A 24,339-nucleotide genomic window follows, 5' to 3' on the forward strand; every position below is an offset into this window, starting at 1 on the left:
TTTTCCTGGCTCCCTGCTGGAGCTAATGAGAATGACATCAAATAATTGTAGTTTCCTTTAAGGATAATTACAAAGCTCAGCACCTGAGGTGTGAATGCCCAGCCTGGGTGAGTGTTTGGAATTGTTGCTGTCACACACTTCACCCACTGACTGCACCGTGCCCTTAAATGAACAATTCCAAAGTGCCCAGCACAATGGATGTCAACTGCCATGAAAGGCTGGGCTGCCAGTTCAAAAAATAAAGTCATAGCAACAACAAAACTAATGTGTAATAAGTGTGCCAATATTTGCATGTGTTATTAAATAGTTGCTGATGTTTGTGTCCTGTTGTCACCCTCTTTTTCCCAGAAGGGTGACACTTCATGTTATGGAGGTATGCAATTCAGAGATGTAAAGAACAGAGTCCTCCTGAGATATAAATATATGTATATTTATTTGTATATAAAAAATTCCAGTGTAATCCACACATGAAAGAATTGTGGTCTATTTCAAGGCTTTTCCTTTCATCTTTTCTGTAATTTTCTGCCAATTCTCCAAGTGCTCCCAGACCACAGACTGAACAAAATGATCTGAACAGGGCTGACCTGCAGCTCCTGATGCTCCCTGTGCCATTCCCTAGGGCCACCCCTGTCCCCTGACCCCACAGTGCTCCCTTCCACATTCCCTGTGGCTGCTGAGCCTTTATTTTCCTCTCACAGCAAAGGAAAAGTCCCACCTGAGGAGATGGAGCTGTTGCAAAGACTGGCACAAATGCACTTCCTCCTCACTGGCCTGGCCTGCTGCCTTCAGGACAGGAGAACAGAATAAAATAGAAAAAGAAAGAACAAATAGAAAACTCTTTATTCCCATATCTCCATCCCTTTTAAAGAAACACGTTATTTATGCTGTACTTGCTCCTGAAACTCCACTGGAAAATAAAGCTGGCACTAAGTGGACAATGATTTCACCTGAATCAGGCAGAATTCCTTTCCTAAAGAACTCAGTGTAAGTTATGTCTAAATCTTCCACCTTTAAATGTAACAGAAACTGTTTTTTTCCACCTTATAATTTAAAAATCCATGGTGAAATCAGATTTACACTAGGTCTTTCCATGGATGCACAGATTCTGGGAATCCAGGGAAGTTGTGCCCTCACTTGCAGCTTCCACTCTGGAAGCCTGAACACGCTGGTGTAATTCCAGTTGAATTTCAAGGGGGAAAAGGATGATTGATATGGCCTCAAATGGTGGAATCAAAAAATCTGGTATAGATTAATAGGAGTATTAGTGAAAGCTGGAAAGGAAAACAAGGATTCTTTTCTAATGTGACATGATACTTAAGAACACACATTGTCAGTAACTACAAATGTGTAATGTTTCTCTTTTATTTTGCTGTACTTCTGACACGATTCTCTTACAATGCTTTGCTTATCATCCTCTTGTGAGGTTTATTGTACTTACAAATCATTCCCAGACAGCTTCTTTGCTATCTTTTCATTAAAAAAAAAAGAAAAAAAGAAGAAGAAGAAAGTTTTGTGGATAATACATTTTCCCTGCGGGAACTAATTCCACAAAGATATTGACTACAAGCCTGTTGTTGTTTTAAAATATGTGGCCATGTATCAAATGGTTGATTCTTCCCCCCAGAGTCACCTTCTGAAGCTTTATGTGTGCACTTCATCACCCAAGCATCCTGAGACCACGGAGGAGAAACTCCAATTTGTCCTCCCAGGCCAGTGCTCACCCCTACCTGGAATTCTTTTTGCCATCAGATCACTGTGGACTCTCCCTGCTATCCATTTTGGGGTCTTTAGGGCTGTGTCCACTCCAGTTCCTTTGTTTCATATATTTTTAGCCCTTCCACTGTGGGATGACAGACTGCAGCAAGTTAAAGCAGGGAGAATATTTGTATTGATTTCCAAATGCTGCAGATTGAGAGCAGATGTACCACGTATTCCCCAAACGTATGTTTTAACTTTCATTTATGTGCTGTGCTGAGCAGCCTGCGAGCCAGGAAATGATTTATATCTGCTAATTGCATGCACTTTGGTAGATTTGCAGCTAAAAATAAGTGGTTTGTTTTTTAATTATAAATGATTTATCCTCTCACGCTGCATGGAGCTAAAACTTCGAAGCTAAAAGAGAACTTGGAGAATCTGCATTTAGTTTCTGCATCTGCCACGGACTTTTTTTGTGTCTTTAGTGGGTTACCCATGTGCCCAGCTCAGAGGAATCTGGATCTTGTGGACATCTTACTTCAGAGGGATGAAGGAAACACTCCTGTCTCGCAGCTGAAGAGGTGTAGCAGCAGTTGCTGCCAAGAGCAGCGGCTCAGTGGAGACCCTGCAGAAGGGTCCCCTCACCTTTGCTGGATCCAACACTCTGGCAGCTGTGGGGAATCAGACCCAGCTGCTGATCCAGGGGAACACAGCTCCCATTCCCTCTCACCAGAGGCTTCATGGAATGGACTGGCCTGGGGGAGCACAAGGAAACACACGAGGGGTTTTCTGGCGGGCAGCTCGCTGTTAGATCAGTCAGAAGTAACCTGAAATGTCAGCTCAGGGGGTCAGGGCAGGCAAGCCTGGGCTGGTGGGCAGCACTGCAATCCCAGCTGCATGGCCTGGCCTTCCTGCTGGCACAGCTCTGCTATTCCTGCCATTCCCTGCCTCCAGGACAAGTGTCAGGCCCCTGAGGGCACTCAGAGCTCTTAATGAGTCCCACTCCACCTTGCTGGGGTTCTCTTTAAGCTCAGCCCTGGCCCTCTCAGAGTCTGTCCCTGCAGCATCCCTGGGTGGGGCTATGGACCCTCCTGATGCACAGACTGACCTCAGACCTGGCTCATTCCCAGCTTCCCCTCAGACCTATCTCATTCTCTGTTCCCTCTCAGACCTGTCTCATTCTCTGTTCCACCTCAGACCTGTCTCATTCCCTGTTCCCCCTCAGACCTGTCTCATTCTCTGTTCCTTCTCAAACCTGTCTCATTCCCTGTTCCCCCTCAGACCTGGCTCATTCCCTGCTCCCCCTCAGACCTGGCTCATCCCTATGGACCTGTCAGCAGCCCCAGTGTCCAGAATGTCCCGTGTTGCTGGAATGGGTCCTGAGGAGTGGTCCCTGAGGAATGGTCCCTGAGGAATGGTCCCTGAGGAATGGCCCTGGAGCTGCTGTTTTTCTCAGCCTGATCTCACACCTGCCATCATGAACCAGCCTGATGGTCTTGGCTGGAGCTGGGCCTGCCTTGTTCACCTGGATTGGGTGTGGAACTTCAAGGACCTAAAGCAGCAGAAACTCCACTCAGGTGCCAGCAGCTGAAAGTCCCTTCCATGTGTCACACCAGATCCTAAAACACATCAACCTTAGCTCACCTCGTCCATTTCATCCCTGTTTGTTTATTGGCCAGTTTTCCTGAGAAATTGGATAATCTCTTGTCCTTTTCCTGGCTGGTGAGAGGAGGTACATGTGCATGTTAGTATCTGTGAGAAGAAGGAGGTTCCAGACCTCAATCTCCTTCCCTAACACGCTGCCAGATGTTTATCTGGGTTTCTTCCTCCTCTTGAAACTCTGTTAGTGTCTGACAAGAAATACAAGATTCATATGGCAGAAGAAAAGCCTAAGGGATCTGATCTAGCAGGAAGCGAGGAGGAAATTCCTTTAATCTTGTCCTTGTTTCCACTCTACTTATGAGCTTTTTATTAAACAGTTGCTGACTTTTGAAACCCTAAACCTAATCTAAGCATCCCAGAAATGTGATCATTCTCCTGGATGGAAAGTAGTTATCACTCCTAGGAGCTTCAACCAGCTTTGGCAATGTCCTCCAACTCCAGCAAAAATGTTATCCCCCATTGGCAGGAGGGAACTCCAACCCTCCTGCCCAAAATCTTGGTTTCCAGTTACCAGAGAGAGGGGAAAGCATATTTGAGGTCTGGGCTGGTTGACAAGGTGGGGATGGATCACAGGTTGGACTTGATGGTCTTGGAGGTCTTTTCCAACTTCAACACTCGTGTGATTCTGTGAAAGTGTGCCCCTCAGAGTGCAGTAATCCCACAGACTGCGGTTACGGGATGTGGGGCAGACCTTTGGGAAGGGATGGAAACCCTTCCAGTGTGGATGACCACGCACTGGAATGGAACGTCCAGAGAAGAGAGTGGAGTGTCCCTCACTAGAGACATTCCAGAACCCTCTGGGCACAACCCCATGCCATGGGCACCAGGGTGGTGGAGAAGGCAGGCTGGACCACATCACCCGCAGTGCTCCCTTCCAGCTCGATTCTGTGATTCTGTCTGCTCACAGGCTGGACACAATCGATAATCCTGCAGGCGATTCTGTGGAAAGGGTTCCCCTGCAAACGCGACAATCCTGCAGGGACCGACCCTGAGGAAGGGAACGCGACATCCCCGCAGGGACCGACCCTCAGAAGGGAACGCGACATCCCCGCAGGGACCGACCCTTGAAAAGGGAACGCGACCATCCCTCAGGGACTGTCCCTCAGAAGGGAACGCGACCATCCCGCAGGAACTGTCCCTCAGAAGGGAACGCGACATCCCCGCAGGGACCGACCCTCAGAAGGGAACGCGACATCCCCGCAGGAGCTGTCCCTGGGGAAGGGAATGCGACCATCCCGCAGGGACTGTCCCTCAGAAGGGAACGCGACCATCCTGCAGGGTCTGTCCCTCAGAAGGGAACGCGACCATCCCGCAGGGTCTGTCCCTCAGAAGGGAACGCGACCATCCCGCAGGAACTGTCCCTCAGAAGGGAACGCGACATCCCCGCACCGCCGCCCTCACAGCTCTGAGGGGCGGCTCTGAGGGCGGACAAAATGGCGGCGGCGGGCGGCGCGGACGGCCGCGCGGGGGCGCTGCGGGGCCGGGCAGCGCTGACAGCGGGCCGGGCTGAGGGCGGCGGGCCCGGCCCCGCTCCCTCCCCGCCCGCGCCGCCTTCCCCGCCCGCCCGCCCGCCGGCACAGCGCGGGACGGAGGAGCGGCGGCCCCGCGGTGGATGCGGGAGCAGCGCCGGCTCAGGAATGCAGCAGCCGGGCGGCGCGGACGGGAGCCTCCCGCTGCTGCTGCCGCTGCTGCTGCTGCTGCGAGCGGGGAGCCGCGCCGAGCCCGGGGACGCCACGCAAGGTAAGGGGGACAGGACAGGGCGGGCGGCGGTCCCGGGCGGGATGAGGGAGAGCAGCCGGGCCGGCACCGAGGGGAGCCCCGCGCCGCCTCCCGTTAACCAGCGCGGGGTTTTATGCTCGGTCCGTGTTTAATTGCTTCGTAAAAAAGCTCTTTCCAAGTGTTGGGGCCGGTGAGCGTTCCCAGCGCAAGCATTGCCAGGCGGTCCCGCTTTGCGGTCCGTGATTGATGGTGCCCGAGGTGTGTTACCGCACTGGGGACTCGGCCCTCGGATCCGCTCTCAGTGCCTGTTTCGCCGTCCCACCCGCTTTGTACTCCTAAAAAATGTTTATTTATTTATCTGTTTATTTATTTGCAACCAAAAAAAGCGTCTCCGCTTTGCTTTTAGAGAGTGATATTTATCCCGCGATCCTTCTGCTCTATCGAGGTCCTGACTCCAGCCTTTTTGCGAGGGATTTATGTGTAAAACATAGCGTAACCCAGGCATAAAGGGACCTTGGATCTGGGATAGCTGGAATTGGAAAAAGCCTGATTCCTTCAGGCCAAGTCAGTAAAAAGTGAGCAGTGTTTTTGGACGCCTGCATGAGAATTTCAGTGAGAGTTGGATGTACGTGAGCTCCGGCTCCTCCAGAGTGGTTTGTGGTGGGTACTTCAATCACAACCCACCTCGGAGAAGTGCTGCTTGATAATATGCCTGCATTTAATAGTTAAAGAAGTGAAAAAAAGTGAATGCCAAAGAGAGAAAGTTGATGGGAGAAGCCAAAATTGTAAATACTGTGGGATAACTGCCTTTAAAAATGTGCTCGTAGCTAGCTAACAGATAAAACTCTCTTGTCGTGTCCCCGAGCCTGGGTTCGTGCCGCTGTCCCCGAGGATGCCGTTCCCGGCACTGTGAGAGGGAGTGGATCTCTTGGAATGACTTCCCCATGTCCCGGGAGCCTCGTGGTGCACATTCAATGGCTGAATGAGTTCTAGCTCGGGGTGGGAATTCTTCATGACATCTCAATGGGAAAATTTTCAAAAGTCGTTTTCTAGTGTCTCCAGGGAGTGCTGGCTGTGCTTAACAAATAGCTGTATTTTTTAAAGGGGCAAAAAAAGCTATTTCCCCCCCTGGTTTTTCAGATAGTTTCAAAGCTTTAGGGCACATCAAGTTTTTTGGGTTTTTTTTCATGTTTCAAAGAGCCTGGAAGGGAAAAATAAAACCCCATTAACATAAAGCAACTGATCACATTGGGTCTGAAACAGACAATTGCTTATTTTCTGTGCATTCTGCTGGGAAGTACCTATCAGAGATTGAATTCACCTTTATGTGAATATATTCATATTATGTAATTATAAAAATTAACATGTGAATATATGAATATTGTCATTATATCTTAATGTAATCATTACAGTACAGCTCATGTAGTACAAGTTACACCAAGAAGGGTTTCAGCTCGATATAAGAAAGTGGTTTTTTATAGTGAGAACAATAATTCGCTGGAATTACCACCCCAGGGATGTGGTGGAATCCTTGTGGCTGGAGGTTTCCAAGGTGAGAGTGGATAATCCCAGCCAGGCTCCCTTTCCCACAAAAGGCTGGACCAGGTGATGCTTCCAGTTCCCTTCCAGCCTGGACTGTGATCTGTGATTATGTACAGTTACTTTCCACAGTGAAGTATTTCCTGTATTTTGAATAATATCTTTGGCAAATGCTTACAGCGTGGATTCATGGGCAGATCAAGTGATTTATTTCTTTTTTATAGATAGACATCTATTACACGTTCAACCACATACTAGGTTTTGTGGAAGAATAAGGGAACCTGAACATCCAACACCAATTAAAAAAAACCAAACAAAGATAAAAGCCTGTTCTAAAATGTTTTACAGCTTTCTTTAAGGTGACTGTAGTGGGTGGGTAAATAGAATTTGCTCTATCAGAAACCCAGCCCAGATGGAATCTTCAGTCCCTACCCTTTAACCCTGACATGTTCAGAAAGAGAATGAGGACCCCTGTCTCCTGCTGCTGCCTTTTTGTCCATGACCTTTCCTCGTAGGGAGCAAAAAGCAACCCCAGAAGCTTTGTCCATTCACTGCCTTTAGGGTGCCCAGGGGCTGGCCCGAGCGTTCCAAATGAAACCACAAAGTTAATGTCAATTTAAGGAACAGCACCTCTCCAGCTTGGATGTTTCCTGCAGCATGTGGCTCTGGATATTCCCGGTTCAGCTCGATTATTGTTCTTCCAGATCGTGGAACTTTGTGAGGAGTCACAATGAAAGAAGTGTGAGTAATAGAAAAACATTTTAAAAGCTTGGAGTAAACCCACAGATCTCGAGATTGTGTTTTAGATTGTAGGGGTGCTGCTGATTTCCTTGAAAGTTGTGAGATAAAGTTCCACAGCTCTTGATTAGTCCCTGTGGTTAATTGTTTCATCCCTGGGTCACGGGCTGCTGCTTCAGCCTATCCAGGAATGAGTTTTAAAACAAACAAAATGCTTTTGTTGCCTTAAGCCTCTAAGAGGATGAGGGTAGATGTCACTGTTTGAGGTTGTAGCCTTGTATTTCTTGACAAAAGTGGCTTGAAGTAGCAGCAAATTATCTTCAGGACATCGTTTCTTTGTTTCCATAATTAACTTCTCCTGAAACTGCTGTGTTAATTACGTCCTCGCCGGGATTTAAAGTGTTGCAAATGAGAGTTAGGCAGGGGAGTATTTTAAAGCTTGTGTATGGATTTAAGTAGGCAAAGAGAGGGGGAGAAAAGGGTTTCCCTGAGGTGTGACACTGGATCCTGCTCTTTAGAAACAGATGTAGAAATCCAGCAGTCTGCTGGGACTCCAAAGAGCACCTCAGAGCTGAAAACTCTTTTTAAAAATCTCTAACTAAATGCAGCTGCTTTACACACAGCGATTGTCTTGCAAGCCAGAAGCAAAGTTAACTCAGACAAAAGAAAAAGCGCAAACCTTTCCTTCCCCAAGCCCTGGCAACAAGAATCCAGAGAACCCCTCAGTGCTCCTGCACTGCAAACTGGCTGTCGTTGTGTGCAGCGTTGTGTCTCCAGAAGCAGGAGTTGTTTGTCCGAGGTGTTTTCTGCTGCCTGCCTGTGCTCTCCCTTGGGTGGTGTCCCGGAGCTGCTGCTGCTGCTGCTGGCACAGCTGGAAAGTCTCACACGGGCCGGGCCGCGGTGCAGCTCTCACACCCAGCCTGCATTGTGACACGTTCCCCGTATCCCGGTACTTAAACGAGCAGCAAATCCGCTTCTTTTGCTCTTAAGGTGCTGTCTTTGATCCAGGTTCCTGCTTTTAAAAATGAGCAAACCCCGTGCTGTGTCTGGAAATCAGCTCCCCAAAGCTGAACTCAAAGAAATTCTGGGTTTGCCCCAGCCCCAAAGGGTTGAATAATGAAGGGACTTTGCAGGGCTTCTCTTGTTTCTTTTTCATTGTAATCAAGGAGATATTGAAAGTCAACGAATCTGCACATTTATAAATGGAACAGCAGTGAAATGAGTAAATGAGAGCAGTTGTCAACGATTCTTTGTAAATAACAACAAAATGCTGCTGTTAGCTGAGGATGCTTCTGTGGTTTCACATCCTTTATGATGAAGTGCTTTACAATTCCTGAAATTCTACATTTGCTGTAAGGTTTCATTTGGTCAGGTGCTGCAGAGGAAGTTACAGATTTTTGGTTGATTTTTTTTTTCCTGTCTGTTTACAAGCAGAGTCACTGCTGTCCTTGCTGGGAGTGTGGCATGGAGAGGCTTGGACACGTTTAATGTCATTGAATTGGGGCTACACTGTGAAGTTTGCCAAGGTGGAAAAACTTAATCATTTCAGCTTAAATATATACCTATGTTATACTAGTGTGTGGTGTGATGATAAAGCTCTAAATATTGCTATTATTTAATAGTGAAGTTCTTTGAAGTCTGCCAGGGAATAGAATGTAAAAGAAAAGAACTTGCCTATATTTGGACTCTAATGCAGTGCAATATTGAAAATGGTGCTCTGCCAAATCAGGCAGCTTGGGGAAAAGAAGTAGCTTGAGAAAGGAACCCTTTAGTGAGGAAAGCAATAACCTCAGCCTGCTCCATGCCAGCATCCCAGTGTGAGGCAGATTGCTTTCCAGGATCTCCTCCTGGAGAAGTGGAGACACTGCAGTGCCACTGGTTCCAAGTAAATCTGCAGGGCAGGAGATGAAAGGAAGAGCTTGTGGAAAGAATCCCATGGTTCCTGTTGGTGGGATGGACACAGATTTGGAGGATGATTGTCAGGTAGGATTCCTGAGGAAATGATGGTGCAGAGTGGTCACCAAGAGGAGCAGAGGGCATGGGGGAGGGACTGCCAGGGATAAATGGGCTGTGGGGCCAGGGCTGTGTGTGCAGGGCTTTCTCTGCTTTTCTCTTTTCTCTTCTCCCTTTCTCTGCTGGTTCACTCCATGGAGCTCACACCCTGGGCAGGAGCAGGAGAAAGCTCAGGTCGAGGCTGCTTTGCTGCTTCACCAAGTTCCATGGGGTTTTTGGGCTTGATACCCTGTTGTAACAAACCCCTCTGGAGAGCTGAGTGGGGTCTGGCTGATCAGAGAGGGTAAAGGACAGCACAGAATGGTCCTGCAGGACATGTCCTGGGTCATGGTGCTGGTGGGGGCTGGCTGCTGTGTCCCTCTTGGCTGGGATGTGCCAGTTTGGGGGTGCTGGTCCAGGCCTGGCTTAACCCACCTGGCTTAGCCCAGCTGAGATTTTCTGATCTCTTTGCTCTTGTTACCAGTGGCTCTGGGAAATGGCTGAGGCTGTCAGGGGAGGTTTGGGCTGGGTATCAGGAAAAAGGCTCCTCCCCCAGAGGGTGTTTAGGCACCACACAGGCTCCTCAGGGAATGGGCACAGCCCCAAGGCTGCCAGAGCCCCAGGAGCATTCGGACAATGCTCTCAGGGACAGGGTGGGATTCTTGGGGTGTCTGTGCAGGGCCAGCAGTTGGACTGGATGAACCTTTGGGGGCCCTTCCAGCTCAGGATTCTGTGATTCTATGATGTCACATTGGAGACAGGAATCCTGGGTGTATTTATCATGCCCTGGGAATGTTGAAGGCAGAGAAAATCTGTCTGCTTTTTGTGTCCCAGAAAGCTAAAAAATAACAAACAAGGCAAGTCCCTGTGTGTACAGGCAGCCAGTGTCCCCAGGAGCTGGAGCAGAAGTGCTGGGGACTTTGTGCAGATGTTCCATGGTCTCTGCAAGCCTTGCTGATGCTCTGGGCTGTGCAGAGATGTGCTTTCACTCACTCACAGATATTTGGGACTAGCTTTAAGTTAGGACTTTGCCATCCCAATATGCACTGGGAAGGTTTCATAACTGGGTGAGTTCTTGAGAAAAGTTCCTGCAGGCTCTGGGGGAAGCCTGCATTTTATTTCAAGCTGCTCAGGTCATATGCTGAAACTGATACAGCACAAGGGCTTCCTGTGACCTTCTGCTCCTTCCCTCCCAGGGCTGTCCCCCTGTCCCGTTCCCAGATGCTCTGTCTGTCTGCTGCTCAGCCCTGAACATCTGCTCCAGGCAGATCCAGGAAGGAGCTGGAGTGGTGGAGCTGGGAGCTGGAGCAGCAGCAGGCCATGGGAAATGGAGAGATCAGAGATAAGCCAGGGAAAAATGCTTTGTAACCTCCTCACACATTCCCTCCAGAGACTTGCAATGGAGCAGGGGGTGCTTTTCCTACCCTGGGAACTCGAGGCTGCCTCTGGAAGGATGTGCTCTTCCACAGCCACAGTGTGGATGCTCCTCTGCAAGGCTGGTCTGGCGGCTCAGTCCCTCCTGAAGATGCTAAGCTGAGCTTTAAAGGAGGGAGGGTGTCAATGTAATGAGCTGCCTGAGGCTGTCCATGCTGTGGCTGGTCCATACAGAACACCATGGCTGCTCCTGCACAGCAGGAACATGTGCTGGACAAGGAGGGATTGGGATCTGGGTGGCCTTAATTTCAACATTCTTGAGGACCTTTACTTCTTACCATGTTGCCATCTGCTCCTGTGGAACATTTAAGGTGTAGAGGGGGTGTGTTCTCTCTCTGCATTCAGCTCCAGTCATTCTGTCCTCAAAGATAAGTGTGACTGTGAGCACACAGGGGTCCCAGGAACACACAAGCTTGGGCAGACAATAAAAAAATAAAATCAGTGTTAGAACTAAGACTAGACCTGGTTTTCCTCAGGTGAGGTCCTCTTTGCAGAGCCTCTTCCAACCTTTCTCCTCCTGGAGAGGAATGATCCTGGCTGTACAGGGAATATCTCACCTTTGGCACCTCTGGGAGTTCATGTGTGTCTGAGCCCTGTGCAGGCTGCACTGTATTTACAACAGCTCTTGCCTCTCCCAGTTTTTCCTGTAAGGGGTCAGTTATCATGGGTGAGCATCTCTTCTCCAAAATGAACTTGGCTGCCAATGAAAGGAAGTGTCTTTATAATTGTTTTGTTTACTCTGAAGTACTTGATGTGCTGTATAAGTAACAAGCGTTCCGCGCCTTTTCATTTTTAATTCTTTTTTGTAGATGCTAATTATTCATTCCATATGTTTGGATTTTTCTTTATAAAACACATTATCTCTCTGTGAATTTCATGAAGATCTGGAGCACGATGGAGACATCTCTTTTTCTCCAGAACGTGCTGAGTGGAGAGAGCACCACGTTGAGCTCTGCTTTCAGTGAGTTTCACCTACAGTGACAAGAGGACGTTTCATTCCCAGCTGATTGCCAGGAAGATGGATTTATATCATGAAATGCTTTCAGGAGGCCAGGGAAGGGCTCGTGGTGGACCTTTGCTTCTGCCTGCTGGCATCTCTGAGGCTGAAACACTTCATGCTCACCAGAGGATGTTTCTGAACTGAGGGCCCCTGACTTTTACATTCACTTTTCTTGGCAGCCTGACAGAGCCCAAGTCTGGCAACCTTTGTAAGTGAGATGCAACAAGCCTCGCTTATTTCAGAGCTATTGCTCTGTCACTGTGTTTTTAATTTACTGTAATTCAATAACTGACACAATGCTGGACTAAATAAATGGGCTGTGAACATTCTCATAGACCTTGGGCGTCCAGCTCAGGGCAAGATTTAGCTTTTAATTAACACTGTCCATGAGATTTATTGTTAAAATTGCATCCTTTTAAAGAAGTCAATCTGAAGTTGATTAAGAGATGAATAATTGAAACCTGCTGTGGGATAACAGAGTGCATTCTAGTGGATGCAGCAGTGGAGCACCACTGGAGCTCCAAACCCCTTTTCTCCCAAGTTCTGGGTCATTCCCATAAGCTGGATGTTGTCATTATGTTTTCTGTGCAGGATTTGTTGCTCTGTGTTGAAAAAAAAAAAAAGTGTTTTTCAATATATTAAGAACAGCAGCATTTACCTGTGTATAAACTGCATTCTTAGTACAGCAAAGAGCTTTAGGAAGGCCTTGGGACACCCTGGTAAAAACCCTTAAAGGGTTTTTTGCTCCTTTCACTCCCCTCTGCTACACAAATTCTCCAAAAAAGAGGCCCAGACAAGGGAAGAAGCTGTAAAGGCATCCTCTCACTGTAGGAGAATCTTATTAGCAAAATTATATTTCATCAGGGATTAAAAGAAAATACTGACCTGATTTTCTTGTGTTCTATAGGGAGGGATGGTATCTGATTTGCCCTTCTCCTTTTGAGAGCCTGTTTGTAGGATGTGATTTATGTTCTTGCATTCTGTTTGTGATTGATCTTTCTTTAAATCCTAATGAGTATTTCTGACCCCCGAGCAGCAGTAAAATGTTCACAAACTTGAGAGTATTTTATGTGCAGAACTTACACAATTTTCTCTTAAAATCTGTTGTATTTTACTTTTTCCAGCAGCAAATATGGTCCTGATATGAGGAGCTGTGTGCCCAACCCCTCTCATTTCAGGCTGCAAACCTCCAGGGAATGTCAATATCAATATTTTGTTGGTTGAGCTGTTCAGAGTGAGACAAATTAGGTTGGGCATTGGGTGAACTGGGCCATTCCTTCCTTCCTGAACTGGTTTCACTGGGGAGCCACATTTGGCACTGATCACACTTGTGGCTCTGCTTTCAACATTTCTGTAGGTCCTAATGGTTCTGGGGAGGTTCTTTGATCTGTCTTGAAAACTTCAAAAGCTGAGAGTTGGTACTGGGGGAAAGAGAAAAAGGTGGTCTCAGGGTTGATAGCAGGACAGAGAATTTTCAGGGAATTCATGCAATAAAGGAGAGACCACCTGCAAACTGACAGCTTTTCCTTGCCATGAGGCCTTTGTAGGGTAACAATATCTCCTGGTCAAAGTGACTGCTGTAAGCAGGGCACCTTTACATGGATTTTTGGGAATCTGAACATTTGAGGTTGCTCTGTTGAGTTTATGGGTTGTGTTTGGTTCCCTCATCCAGGGGAGAAGACTCAGTCCTGCTCAGTTCTCTCATCCAAGGTCATTCTGAAGGCTGGGTGAATTTTTTGGGCTCATATTTTTTGTGGAGTACCTCTGGTACAGCCAATTTAACAAATCCATGGTTAGCTCTAAAGCAATCCCCTTTTCCAGAAAGTTTTGACAGAATGCAGCAGCAAAGTCTTAACTGGAGTTTTCTGTGTCAGTAAATGAGTGAGGCCTCAGGCACCACAGCCCATCCAGCAGGGTCACAGCAGGGACAGCAATGCTGTCCCTGCCTCTGCTTTGGGGAAATCAGAGTTCAGGCTCCTGCACAGGTCTGTACATCAGGTGGTGTTTATTTTGGTGTCAGCTCTCCAGAAATCCCCTCCCCAAAGCCTGTAATTGTCGGATGTTCTGTTATCCCATTCCTGCTGCCAGTTATTATCTCCTGAGATTATCGAGGGTAACTTCACCTGGGCTAATTGTAATAACTGACAAGGCCTGAGGGCAAGAATTCTGTCTCAGCAGTGCAAGGGGGATTAGGTGTGTGTATATTCCATGTAATTTCTGAGAGGTGTCTATGTACAGAGCTGTCAGGAGAACTGTAAAATCATTTGAAATGTTGCAAGGGATGGATGTGTGGTGATGGGAGGCTCAACTTTCTTCAGCTTTTGTTGCATTATCCCACTGAAGTGAATTTTATAGGCTTTTTTCTGCCCTTCCTGTGTAAGCTGGTGTCAGGCTCCTTGAGGAGGCACTTATGTTCTTGAAGGATTATTGTGCTAATTTAGCTTTCATTTCATCAGGTATCAAGGCTTGATTTTATCCTGCTGTTTGTTGCTCTGTTCTTACTGGGAATTACTGACACCAGAGATGTTGGGGATTACACTGAAGATGACTGAGGTGCAGCAGGGAAATAGTTTTTGATCTCTACTTGCTTTGCTGTCCTCAAGATCCTACAAGATCCTAAAGACCTTGGTTATGGCTGAGTCACTCAGCAGTGCTGATTAAGACAGTCAATCTGAGTAGCAGAGCCTGACAGATTTTCTGCCAGCATCCTTTAGAGGATGCATGTAATGAATCTTTCAGTAACTTTAGTGGGCAGTTGCTTTCAGCCAGCTGAAGTATTTCCTGTGTAAAGGAAGGCAGACTTTCCACGTGAAAGTCACGATGTGCCCACCCCTGGTGTGGGATATTATTGCCTTAAAAGAGCTCCAGAGAATGAACTCAGTCCTGCTAATGATGGCACTTGTCACCAGTACACAAACAAAGTACGCTGAAAATTTATTTGGATAGATTTTCCTAATTTTTAGACTGAAATCGACTTTTTTTTCCCCTTTGAAAATGCTTTTGCTGGTTTGTTTCCAGACACAATTCAAACACAGAATGGGAATATTTTATCCTGAAAAACAGAGAAGTGCAGTTCCTCTTAGGGACATTGTTGGACTCAAAGTACACGTGGTGCTTAAAGAAATGGGAGAAATATTTTGTACTGCTACAACTCCTGAGTGTTCCCAGCATCTCTGGTATCCGAATGGACCATCCTAAACTGGGATGCTTTTTGTCCTCTGGGTTTTTGTCCACTGGGGTGGTTCTTATCCTGTGGGGTTTTTGTCCACTGGGGTGGTTCTTATCCTGTGGGGTTTTTGCCCAGTGGGGTGGTTCTTATCCTGTGGGGTTTTGTCCACTGGGATGGTTTTTGTCCACTGGGATGGTTTTTGTCCACTGGGATGGTTTTTGTCCTGTGGGTTTTTGCCCACTGGGGTGGTTTTTATCCTGTTTCCCATAGGTTTCTCCTACAGGTTTCTTTCCTGTTTCCCACATGGTTTTGCCCACTGGGGTGGTTTTTATCCTGTGGGTTTCTCTCCTGTGGGTTTTTGCCCACTGGGATGGTTTTGTCCTGTGGGGTTTTTGTCCTGTGGGGTTTTGCCCACTGGGATGGTTTTTGTCCTGTGGGGTTTTTGTCCACTGGGATGGTTTTTCTCCACTGGGATGGTTTTTCTCCACTGGGATGGTTTTGTCCTGTGGGGTTGTGCCCACTGGATGGTTTTTATCCTGTGGGTTTCTCTCCTGTGGGTTTTTGCCCAGTGGGGTGGTTCTTATCCTGTGGGGTTTTGCCCACTGGGATGGTTTTGTCCTGTGGGGTTTTGCCCACTGGGATGGTTTTGTCCTGTGGGGTTTTGCCCACTGGGATGGTTTTTGTCCTGTGGGGTTTTGCCCACTGGGGTGGTTTTTATCCTGTGGGTTTCTTTCCTGTGGGGTTTTGCCCACTGGGATGGTTTTGTCCTGTGGGGTTTTTGTCCACTGGGGTGGTTTTTGTCCTGGGGTTGTGCCTTGCCCCTTCCCAGAGCTGGGGAATGGCCTGTGCAGAAGGTGTGAAGCTGGAATCCTTGGGCTGGAGCCCTGGGGCAGGATGCAGTGCTGCCTTTGCTCCCTGCTCCAAAGGCCAGGGGAGCAGGGATGGTTTGATGGGGCTGTGATGAGGGCTGGCTCCTTGCAGGGGTCAAAGATGAGTGCACTTCAGCTCTGGGCTGCTCTTCCAGGGCTGGCCCAGAGAAGGACAAACCAGGCTCTGCAGACAGGAAAAACGCTGCTCAGGGGGGGGATTGGATTTCTCCAAACAAAATATTATCCAAAAATATTCACGGGGTTCAAACGAGCAGCCAAATGCAAATGGTTGCACTTTTTGTTCCATATATGTTCTCAGGCTCTCTAGCAACCCTAATGATAATATCCCAATTCTTCCTCCAAAAATGTGCACAAAAGGTATCTCATTTGGCTACTAATAAATCAGTTCAATCCTAATGAAAATACACTGTTTCTGTGAGGAATATTTCTCAGACTGAACGTGGAACTCAAAATAATTTCCAAATTTTAACTCCATTTGTGTGTCAGGAAAGCATTTGCAGTACTTGGTGAAAGCTGCTGCAACCTGAGACAGTATTTGTTCTTGGAACCTATATTTAATAATTTCTTGTGCATTTAAAGGAGAGCAATAGTTCTCTGAGCAAGAACTTTTCACATTTTGGAGGAATATAAAGATAAAAAAGGAAATGTTTAATGCTGTGCTTTTAAACTTTGACTGGGAAGCAACTCCTATTTCAGTCTCTTACGTGGCTTTTTTGGCTTTTATTACTTTTTCATCACTGCACAGAGTTATGAAATGAGTGATTTTTGTATATGTAGAGAAAGGATTTTATAATCTTCAGGATTTTTCCGTTTTGCCTGAATTTATCAAACATTTGTTCAGATGAAGTGAAAGTGGAGGCAGCTTCAAGTGTCTCCTTCCTGTTGCACAGAGCTTGATCCTTTCTGAGTTGTGCAGAATTTCCCAGTTTGAGCCAAACTAGGAAACATTTCAGATACTTTGTGCTCATTCATCTTTGATGTTTGGGATTTGGGACTTGGGTGGTTTATTTTGGACACCAGCCCAGGTGAAAATGTGCTGGAAAAGGGGTGCACCTGGCAGGGGAGGGTCTCGCAGCCCTTTCTGGCCTGCACCAGCACTTTCTGCCCTGGGCCAGTTCTAATCCAAGTTATTTCTGGGGCTCCCAGCTCATTTCTGGATCCTGGGGTGCCTGAAGATGCAGGAGGATCACCTCTGCAGTAAATATTTGGAAGTTCACTTTTACTGCCTGCTTGCTAGGGTGGGTTTTTTGGTTATTTTGGTTATTTTCTTGTGTTTTGATGACAAACTTGCCCTCTGTGGCACCGAGCTGGAGGAGCTTTGGAGGGCAAACGTTGTGCACTGAACTTTGGGATGTGCTGTGCCTTTGGTAAAAGGCTGGCTCAGAAATGCTGGGGGGTTTGAAATGCTTTGGTAAAAGGCTGGCTCAGAAATGCTGGGGGGTTTGAAATGCTTTGGTAAAAGGCTGGCTCAGAAATGCTGGGAGGTTTGAAATGCTTTGGTAAAAGGCTGGCTCAGAAATGCTGGGGGGTTTGAAATGCTTTGGTAAAAGGCTGGCTCAGAAATGCTGGGGGGTTTGAAATGCTTTGGTAAAAGGCTGGCTCAGAAATGCTGGGGGGTTTGAAATGCTTTGGTAAAAGGCTGGCTCAGAAATGCTGGGGGGTTTGAAATGCTTTGGTAAAAGGCTGGCTCAGAAATGCTGGGGGGTTTGAAATGCTTTGGTAAAAGGCTGGCTCAGAAATGCTGGGGGGTTTGAAATGCTTTGGTAAAAGGCTGGCTCAGAAATGCTGGGGGGTTTGAAATGCTTTGGTAAAAGGCTGGCTCAGAAATGCTGGGGGGTTTGAAATGCTTTGGTAAAAGGCTGGCTCAGAAATGCTGGGGGGTTTGAAATGCTTTGGTAAAAGGCTGGCTCAGAAATGCTGGGGGGTTTGAAATGCTTTGGTAAAAGGCTGGCTCAGAAATGCTGGGGGGTTTGAGGGCTCATCCCACGGTGCTTTTCCACTCCCATCCCTGGGGAGGAGCAGGGCCCACTCTGGATGTGCCTCTGAGCTGCTCTGCTGGATCATTCCTATGGGCAAGTCAAGGTCTGGGGGTTCTTTGGGTTTCAGTGGATTCTTGTGTCAGCCAGTAACTGCTTCTATGTTTTCTATTAACATCTCTTTCATTTTGGGAATCTGCTTTGCTTAATTGGATCTTTAAAGTCACAGGAGGATATTTTGACCAAACCTGTTCCTCCTTACACTCCAGTAAATTCAGAATAAATGCATCCTGTACCCATTGCTGGTAATGAATTGTTAGACAGTCCATGATAAATGCTCCATCACATACTTTGCATGCATTTTATTTTTAAAAATTCAGTTTAAATGCATTTTTTGTACAGATGGAGCAGTTAGAGGTTTACCTGAAGCCCCTGATGTGGTGTTAGAGATGTGGGGTACTTCAGCCCTTACATGCACATGATGAAGAGCAGAGAAACACAAGCCATGAAGTCCTGCAGCAGTGCCAGCTCCTCAGTTGGTTTGTGTTTCTTAGCAGATGCTTCTTCTTTAATCTGGGGAGAGATTGGTGCATTCTCCACAGAGGGGCTGATTTACCAAGAGATGCAATCAATTTGTTTCCAAGCACAGACATGTCTGGGCTAATACAACACAGGCACACCAATAACAATGCAGTTTTTAATGCTTTCTTCTTCTTTTCCATTTTTTACTGACTCGGGTTATTAAAAAAAATCTAAAAAATCCACTTTAATTTTCAGGGGAGAAGGTACTGGGGAGCAGGGTTACAGATGTTCACATGCCCAGACCTTGTAGGGCTTTTAACAAATTAAAAATCTGCAATATTATTTGCCATGGCAGCTGCAATGATTGACCAGTTTTTTCTTTCAGAAACTTTGTTTATATTAGAAGCTTTATATCTCAAATAAAATTAGTTTTATGTGAAGGGGAACTACACTGGTGATGATTTTGTTTAGGAAATAATGTCAACACCCCAAAGGATTTCTGGTCTTTGATTTTTCCAGTGTCCAATGGAAGCCTTGGGTAGGGGCTGAATAATGTCTGGTTCTGACTCCTGTTGCAGCACACAGAGAATGTCTTGACAGCTTCCAAACCAATAATATCTTACTTATGTTTCAATAGATGAATAACAGCCCAGCCTTTCTAGAGATTAACTTGCTGTAATGCAGTTCTGTAACATGCTGCAGCCAGATGAATGGAAACCCTTCAGCATTTGGAAGAGCAGGAATACATCCCTTTTATAAATGTGTGCTGGAGCAGGGATGTGCAGGCACATTGTTTCACTGAGCCACACTTGTGTTCTTTTAATTAAGAGGTGCAGTTAGCAGAGCACATGATACTCCTTCCTCCTCATGCTGTTTCTTTCCTCTTTTCTGATCTCTGCTCTCCAGTGTGGTTTTTCTTCTTCACGGTCCTTGGGAGTCTTGTTTTTCCAAAGGGATCCCCTGCTGACTGTTCTGAGGTCTGTTCAAGCAGTTTCTGCAGCTCTGCTTTGAAAAAAGTTGTTGCCTTTGATTGCTGCAATCCTTCCTCTGCTGTCTGTTGGTGAGTTTGTGGTGCAGAGATGGGGAGGAGGCCCAAGAGCTGCTGGTGCTTCTCTGTCCCTCTGCCGTGGTGCTGCCTCATGCCTGGGGTGTCCCTGGGCTCCCTGCGCTGTCCCCGAGGCTGGGGGCTGTGACAATGGCAGCAAGGAGAGGCTGGAGGGAGGCTGCTCTGGGCAAGGCTGGAAAAGGGCACTGCTGCACATTCTCCTGTGCCAGGGCCTGGTGTTTCATCAGCCACAGCAAGGAGTGAGAACTCCTCCTGCTGATCTTCCTCCCCAGGCAGTGGCTGTGGGGAGGGAAAACACCTCCAGCTGTTACCTCCTCTGGAGCTGTTTACTTATTAATTTCTTGAGAGTATTTAATTTTTTTTTTTGTTTAAGAGGTTATTGATTTATTGAAACGGGTTGATTTGCTTTCTATGATAACTTTAGAATGGTAGGTGATGTTGTGGTTTCTATGAAAAACTTTTCTCTTTGCTCCCCTCTGAGACAACACATCTCTCTTATACTGGGATGGGCTTTTTTACTATGAAGGGATGGAGGTTGTTGTTTTGTTGATTTCCCCTTTCCTATCAGCTCCCTTTGCCCCACTTTGCCTTTTTTCTTCTGTTGCCAGTGAATGGTGCTAATTTACTCTTGTCTCGAGGAAATTTTTGAAAATAGCAGAAAAGTCCCCTTTGCATGTAGGATTTGCTGGATCCTAGGTGGCTGTGGTGGCAGAATCTCAGTGCTCAAACTGGGGACATCTGTGTTTGTTCAAGGAACACCAGGGGATGCAGCGGATGGGAAAGAGATGAAGTTTGCTGAGGCACCGGGAACTGGCAGGATAACTCAAAGAAAGTGTTCAATAACAATCCCTGCTCAAGGCCCCAGTCCAGCAGAGCACTTACCCCTAGGCTGGGGCTGTAAACAGTGCAGAGATTTAAGCGGGCCCAGCTCTGTGTTTAAAGTTAGATCCCGCCTGAGCGCCTTCCTGGAGCAGCGCCTAAGAGACTGAGACTCGGGGTTGTTTTTCATTTACACCCCTGAGCCTTGAAAGTGAGACCTGACTGCTGCTTAGTGCTTGTGTGGGGCACCCAAGAGCTCACTGAGGCTTTTTAGGGCTCTGCCCCTGCTGCTTTTCCTGCCACTTGCAAATGTGCTGCTTTTTCCTGGCCTGTTTTCCTGCTCCAAGCCCAATGACTTCTGCAGAATGGGAATCTGAAAGATGCAAATCACTGCATGCCAGGGCAGTGCTGTCACTGGTCATGTTTTCCACGGGCCTCAACCCAGCCTGTGTGGTGGAAGAGCAGAAGGAGAAGGAGCAAAAAAAAAAAAAAAGCAGTGATGTAGAGGTGTCTTTCTATTTCACTGGCATTAAATACATGCACAACTCTCAGTTTTATGTACACACACATGAAACTCGAGGTGAGGCTCGAAAATCCAAACATAGATAATCTCTTCTTGTGACTCTTCCATCCATTTTAGAAGAGTTTCTTAAGGAAATGGGATTTTTTTTCAAGCAGTTCTTTCCATATGACTTTGATTAGTGAGAGGAGCTTTCTTAGTGGGTTGATCCCACAAACTCTTTCTTTTGCAAGTTGTCTTTTACTCCAGAGGGCTGAATGCTGGCTCCAGGGAAATCTGCCCTTCAGGGAATGACTCTGCTGCACGTTTGCCATGGACTTGCAACAATCCAAGTGAAGCTGGATAATCATGTTTACCCACCTGTGTAATGCAAGTTCAGACCCTTGAATGAAAGGCCCTACTGTGCAAAAATACAAGGTGGCACTGTGGGGGGCAGGGGGGCATTCTGTACCTGCAGCTTCAGACTATTTACAGTCAATGTGGGCAAGGTTTCAGTCATGGAAAGGTGGAGCTGGTTTGCACTCATGGGGGCTGCAAAGGATTCATATTGGAGAACAACAAAGCAATAATATTAGAGAACAGCACGACAGCCATCACTATCTTAGTACTGGCAAAAATGTGAAAAGGATGGTTTTCTAATCCTTTAAGTGTGGAAATTCTACTGCTGCTGTTCCTGCTGAATATTCCTGTTATTGAATATAGATATTGAATATTCTGCCTGCCTCTTTCTCTCCTGGGTTGTGTCTCTGTGTGATTTCTGACTAAACGTCAGCAGCAGGGAGATGAGGGGGAGGTAGCAGAGGAAAAAGTTTCAACAGTTGGATGATGAAGAGCAGTGAAGATGAGAGTCAAATTTGCTAATCAATACTGCTTCCAGAATATAATATTTACTGTGTGTTGCACCTGTGGGGCCTGGACAAGGTTTATGGCACAGTCCAGGCTGTTCAAACTGCTGGGAAGGAGCTGGAAACTCCTTTCTCTGGAACTTGCACAGTGTAGATCTCAGTGGTGGTGATGGCAGTGGTGAAACTCCAGTGGCTAAAATAGGAGTTTGCCTCTCCTTTCAATATATATTAAAAAAAGATGGAGAGGGACTTTTTTTCAAGGACATTCAGTGGGAGGGCAAGCGGGAACGGCTTCAAACTGAAAGACAGGAGGTTTGGTGTGGATATTAGGAATAAATTCCTGGCTGGGAGGGTGGGCAGACCCTGGCACAGGGTGCCCAGAGCAGCTGGGGCTGCCCCTGCATCCCTGGCAGTGCCCAAGGCCAGGCTGGATATTGGGGCTGGAGCAGCTGGGACAGTGGGAGGTGTCAGGGTTGAAACAAGATGAGCTTGAAGGTTCCTCCCAGCCCAAACCAGTCCAGGATTCCATGATTCCATGATTCTGTGGGAGGAGGAGGAGTGGCCTGGAGCAGAGATTTGACCAAAAGTCACCAAACAGGTTAAAAATCAAGCCCAGGCTCTCCCAAGCCTACAGCAGCACTTTATGTATGCTGCCCAAAACAATTCTTGAGGAGTAAATGGAAGAATATAGAAAATGATGGCATAAGCAGGAGCCCTGTTAATCTTCAGCCACGGGGGGATGTGTGTGTGCAGCACTCACTGAAGGGCCCAGAATTGTTCCTCCAGAAGCCTCAGGGCAGGAAATACACCTGACAAAGCTCTAATTTGGAGAGCTGTGTGAAACACCTTTCCATGAGGCTTTGTTTCATATTCACTTGGCTGAATCTTCTGACACATTTTCCTCGAGCTTTACGTGCACAAACTGCATCGTTGTTTTGGAAAATGCAAGCCTGACCACTGTAAATGGGTTTATATTTCCAACAAGGCAGTTATTTAATTTCCTGTTGGAAGTCTGCAAATGTTGGCACTGTTCACTCTCTGGCAGGGAGCCAGAGGAGAGCACGGTATCATTAACAGGTTACAGCCCAGTGGAGGTTTCTTTTGGTTACATCCAAACTTTTAAGACTGGGCTATAACAAAATAGAATTTTTGGTTGAATTTCATAAAGGCAGGCAGGGAGATCAGGGAAAAGGGGGTGACAGGATGATCTCTGGGATGGGAACAGCTTTGTCCTTCCTTACCTCCTCTTGGGCTGGACTAATCCTGGTTTTGCTGCAGATTTAATCTTGCTGTGCAGTTTTGCACTAAAGCAGCTTGGAGTGAAGGCTGAGGGCTAATTCTGGAATTGGCTCTTTGGGTACAAACCCATTCCCTGTGCAGTTACCTTCCTTGGGATCCATGGCACAGCCCCTGTGGAAGGACTGGGGCTCTGATGGTGACAGTGACACAGCTGTGAGTCCTGGAGCCACCCAGGTGCATTCCCAAAGGATCCCTCACAGCATCCACAGGCCTGAGCTGGCTGGAAAATGCCATCTTCAGAGACAACCACTTGGAGAGCAAAGTCTTGTAAACAAAAAAGGCATTTTTGTCCAGAGTTTGTTTTAAATACCCCCACTTCAGTCAGCAGAGATGAATCAGGCTGGTTGGCTGTGAAGACACATCATTTATTTTGGGTATTTTGGGTCTGGCACAGGCTCTCTGTAGCTGATGATGCTCCAGGCAAGGCCCTTTCCCCACATGGACCTTCTGGTGCCCCACTCCTGCTTCCCAGCTTTGCTCCTGCAATTCTCCATTTCAGTCTGGTTTGCAGTGGGGACAAACTCTTAAATCTCCAGCTTGAACTCAAGGGAGCCAACTTCATTTTCTTCTGTGAGTTTTCCACTTTGAAAGGAGCTATTTGTGGAAAACAAACGTTTGAGTGATGTGGGAGGCTCTTCATCACTTGGGAGCCTTTAAATCAGGCCTGCCTTGGGGAACAGTGTGCTCACAGCAGCACTGGGATGTGTGCAGAACCACTGGATTTAGGGAATTGTGGCATGTGTCATGCAGGGGATCAGATTTAGGATTATTGTGGTCTCTCCTAAATCTCCCATAAAGCAGTACTTGAGTAGAATCTGTTTGGATTTCCCCTGCTCTGGGCTGCTGCAGCTGCTTTTTCTCAGGGATCCAGGGATGGAAGAGGAGCTGCTCGTGCAGAAATGTGCACAGTTTCTATATTAGAGTCAATATTTGCACTCACTTTGCCTGGATTAGGGGGAGCTGGAGTGGGAAGATCTGGATGATGGAAAGCAGAAAAAGGATAAAAAGCAGGTTTTGACCACCTGCCATCCTTTGGTGTTGTTTCTTGAATGGTTTTCTTGAGGCTGATGATATGTAGCTTAGGCCATTGATATGTGTTGGATCAGAATGGGAAGTACCCAAATAAATTTTGTGTGTCAGAAATATTAGGTTGCTTTTTTCCCCAAGTCCTGAGAAACATGAAGTGCAGCTAAAGGAAAAGACACATAAACCCAAAACATATAAAACATGTGAAAAATGATGTGCCTGGACTGATGCGCTGCAAAGATGTACTTTCATATTTTTGTGATAACTTATTTAATAAGATCTGGAGGTTTTCTTTTCTTTTTACTCATTTTTAAACAGATGAATGCACTTATCTGTATTTACATCATCTCCAGGCAACCCAGAGAGTGTTCTTTCCATATGCTCATGGAGCTCTCAGCAGTAATAAGTGTAGAGGGACAGGACACCCT

At 46.9% G+C, this 24,339-nt stretch overlaps 1 protein-coding gene across 1 annotated transcript in view; it reads left to right on the forward strand.

The window, feature by feature from the left end:
• The first annotated feature begins 4,932 nt into the window (after positions 1 to 4,932).
• Positions 4,933 to 24,339, forward strand: part of ROR1 (receptor tyrosine kinase like orphan receptor 1) — a 159,641-nt gene continuing 140,234 nt past the window's right edge. The window contains exon 1 of the mRNA XM_071436918.1: positions 4,933 to 5,097. Coding sequence (XP_071293019.1) covers positions 4,995 to 5,097 — 103 coding nt within the window. The 5' untranslated portion in view covers positions 4,933 to 4,994. The remainder of the gene's footprint in view (positions 5,098 to 24,339) is intronic.

The sequence above is a fragment of the Agelaius tricolor genome, unplaced genomic scaffold, assembly GCF_023055355.1.
Source record: "Agelaius tricolor isolate 1412-34295 unplaced genomic scaffold, bAgeTri1.0.p SCAF_11, whole genome shotgun sequence".
NCBI lineage: Eukaryota > Metazoa > Chordata > Aves > Passeriformes > Icteridae > Agelaius > Agelaius tricolor.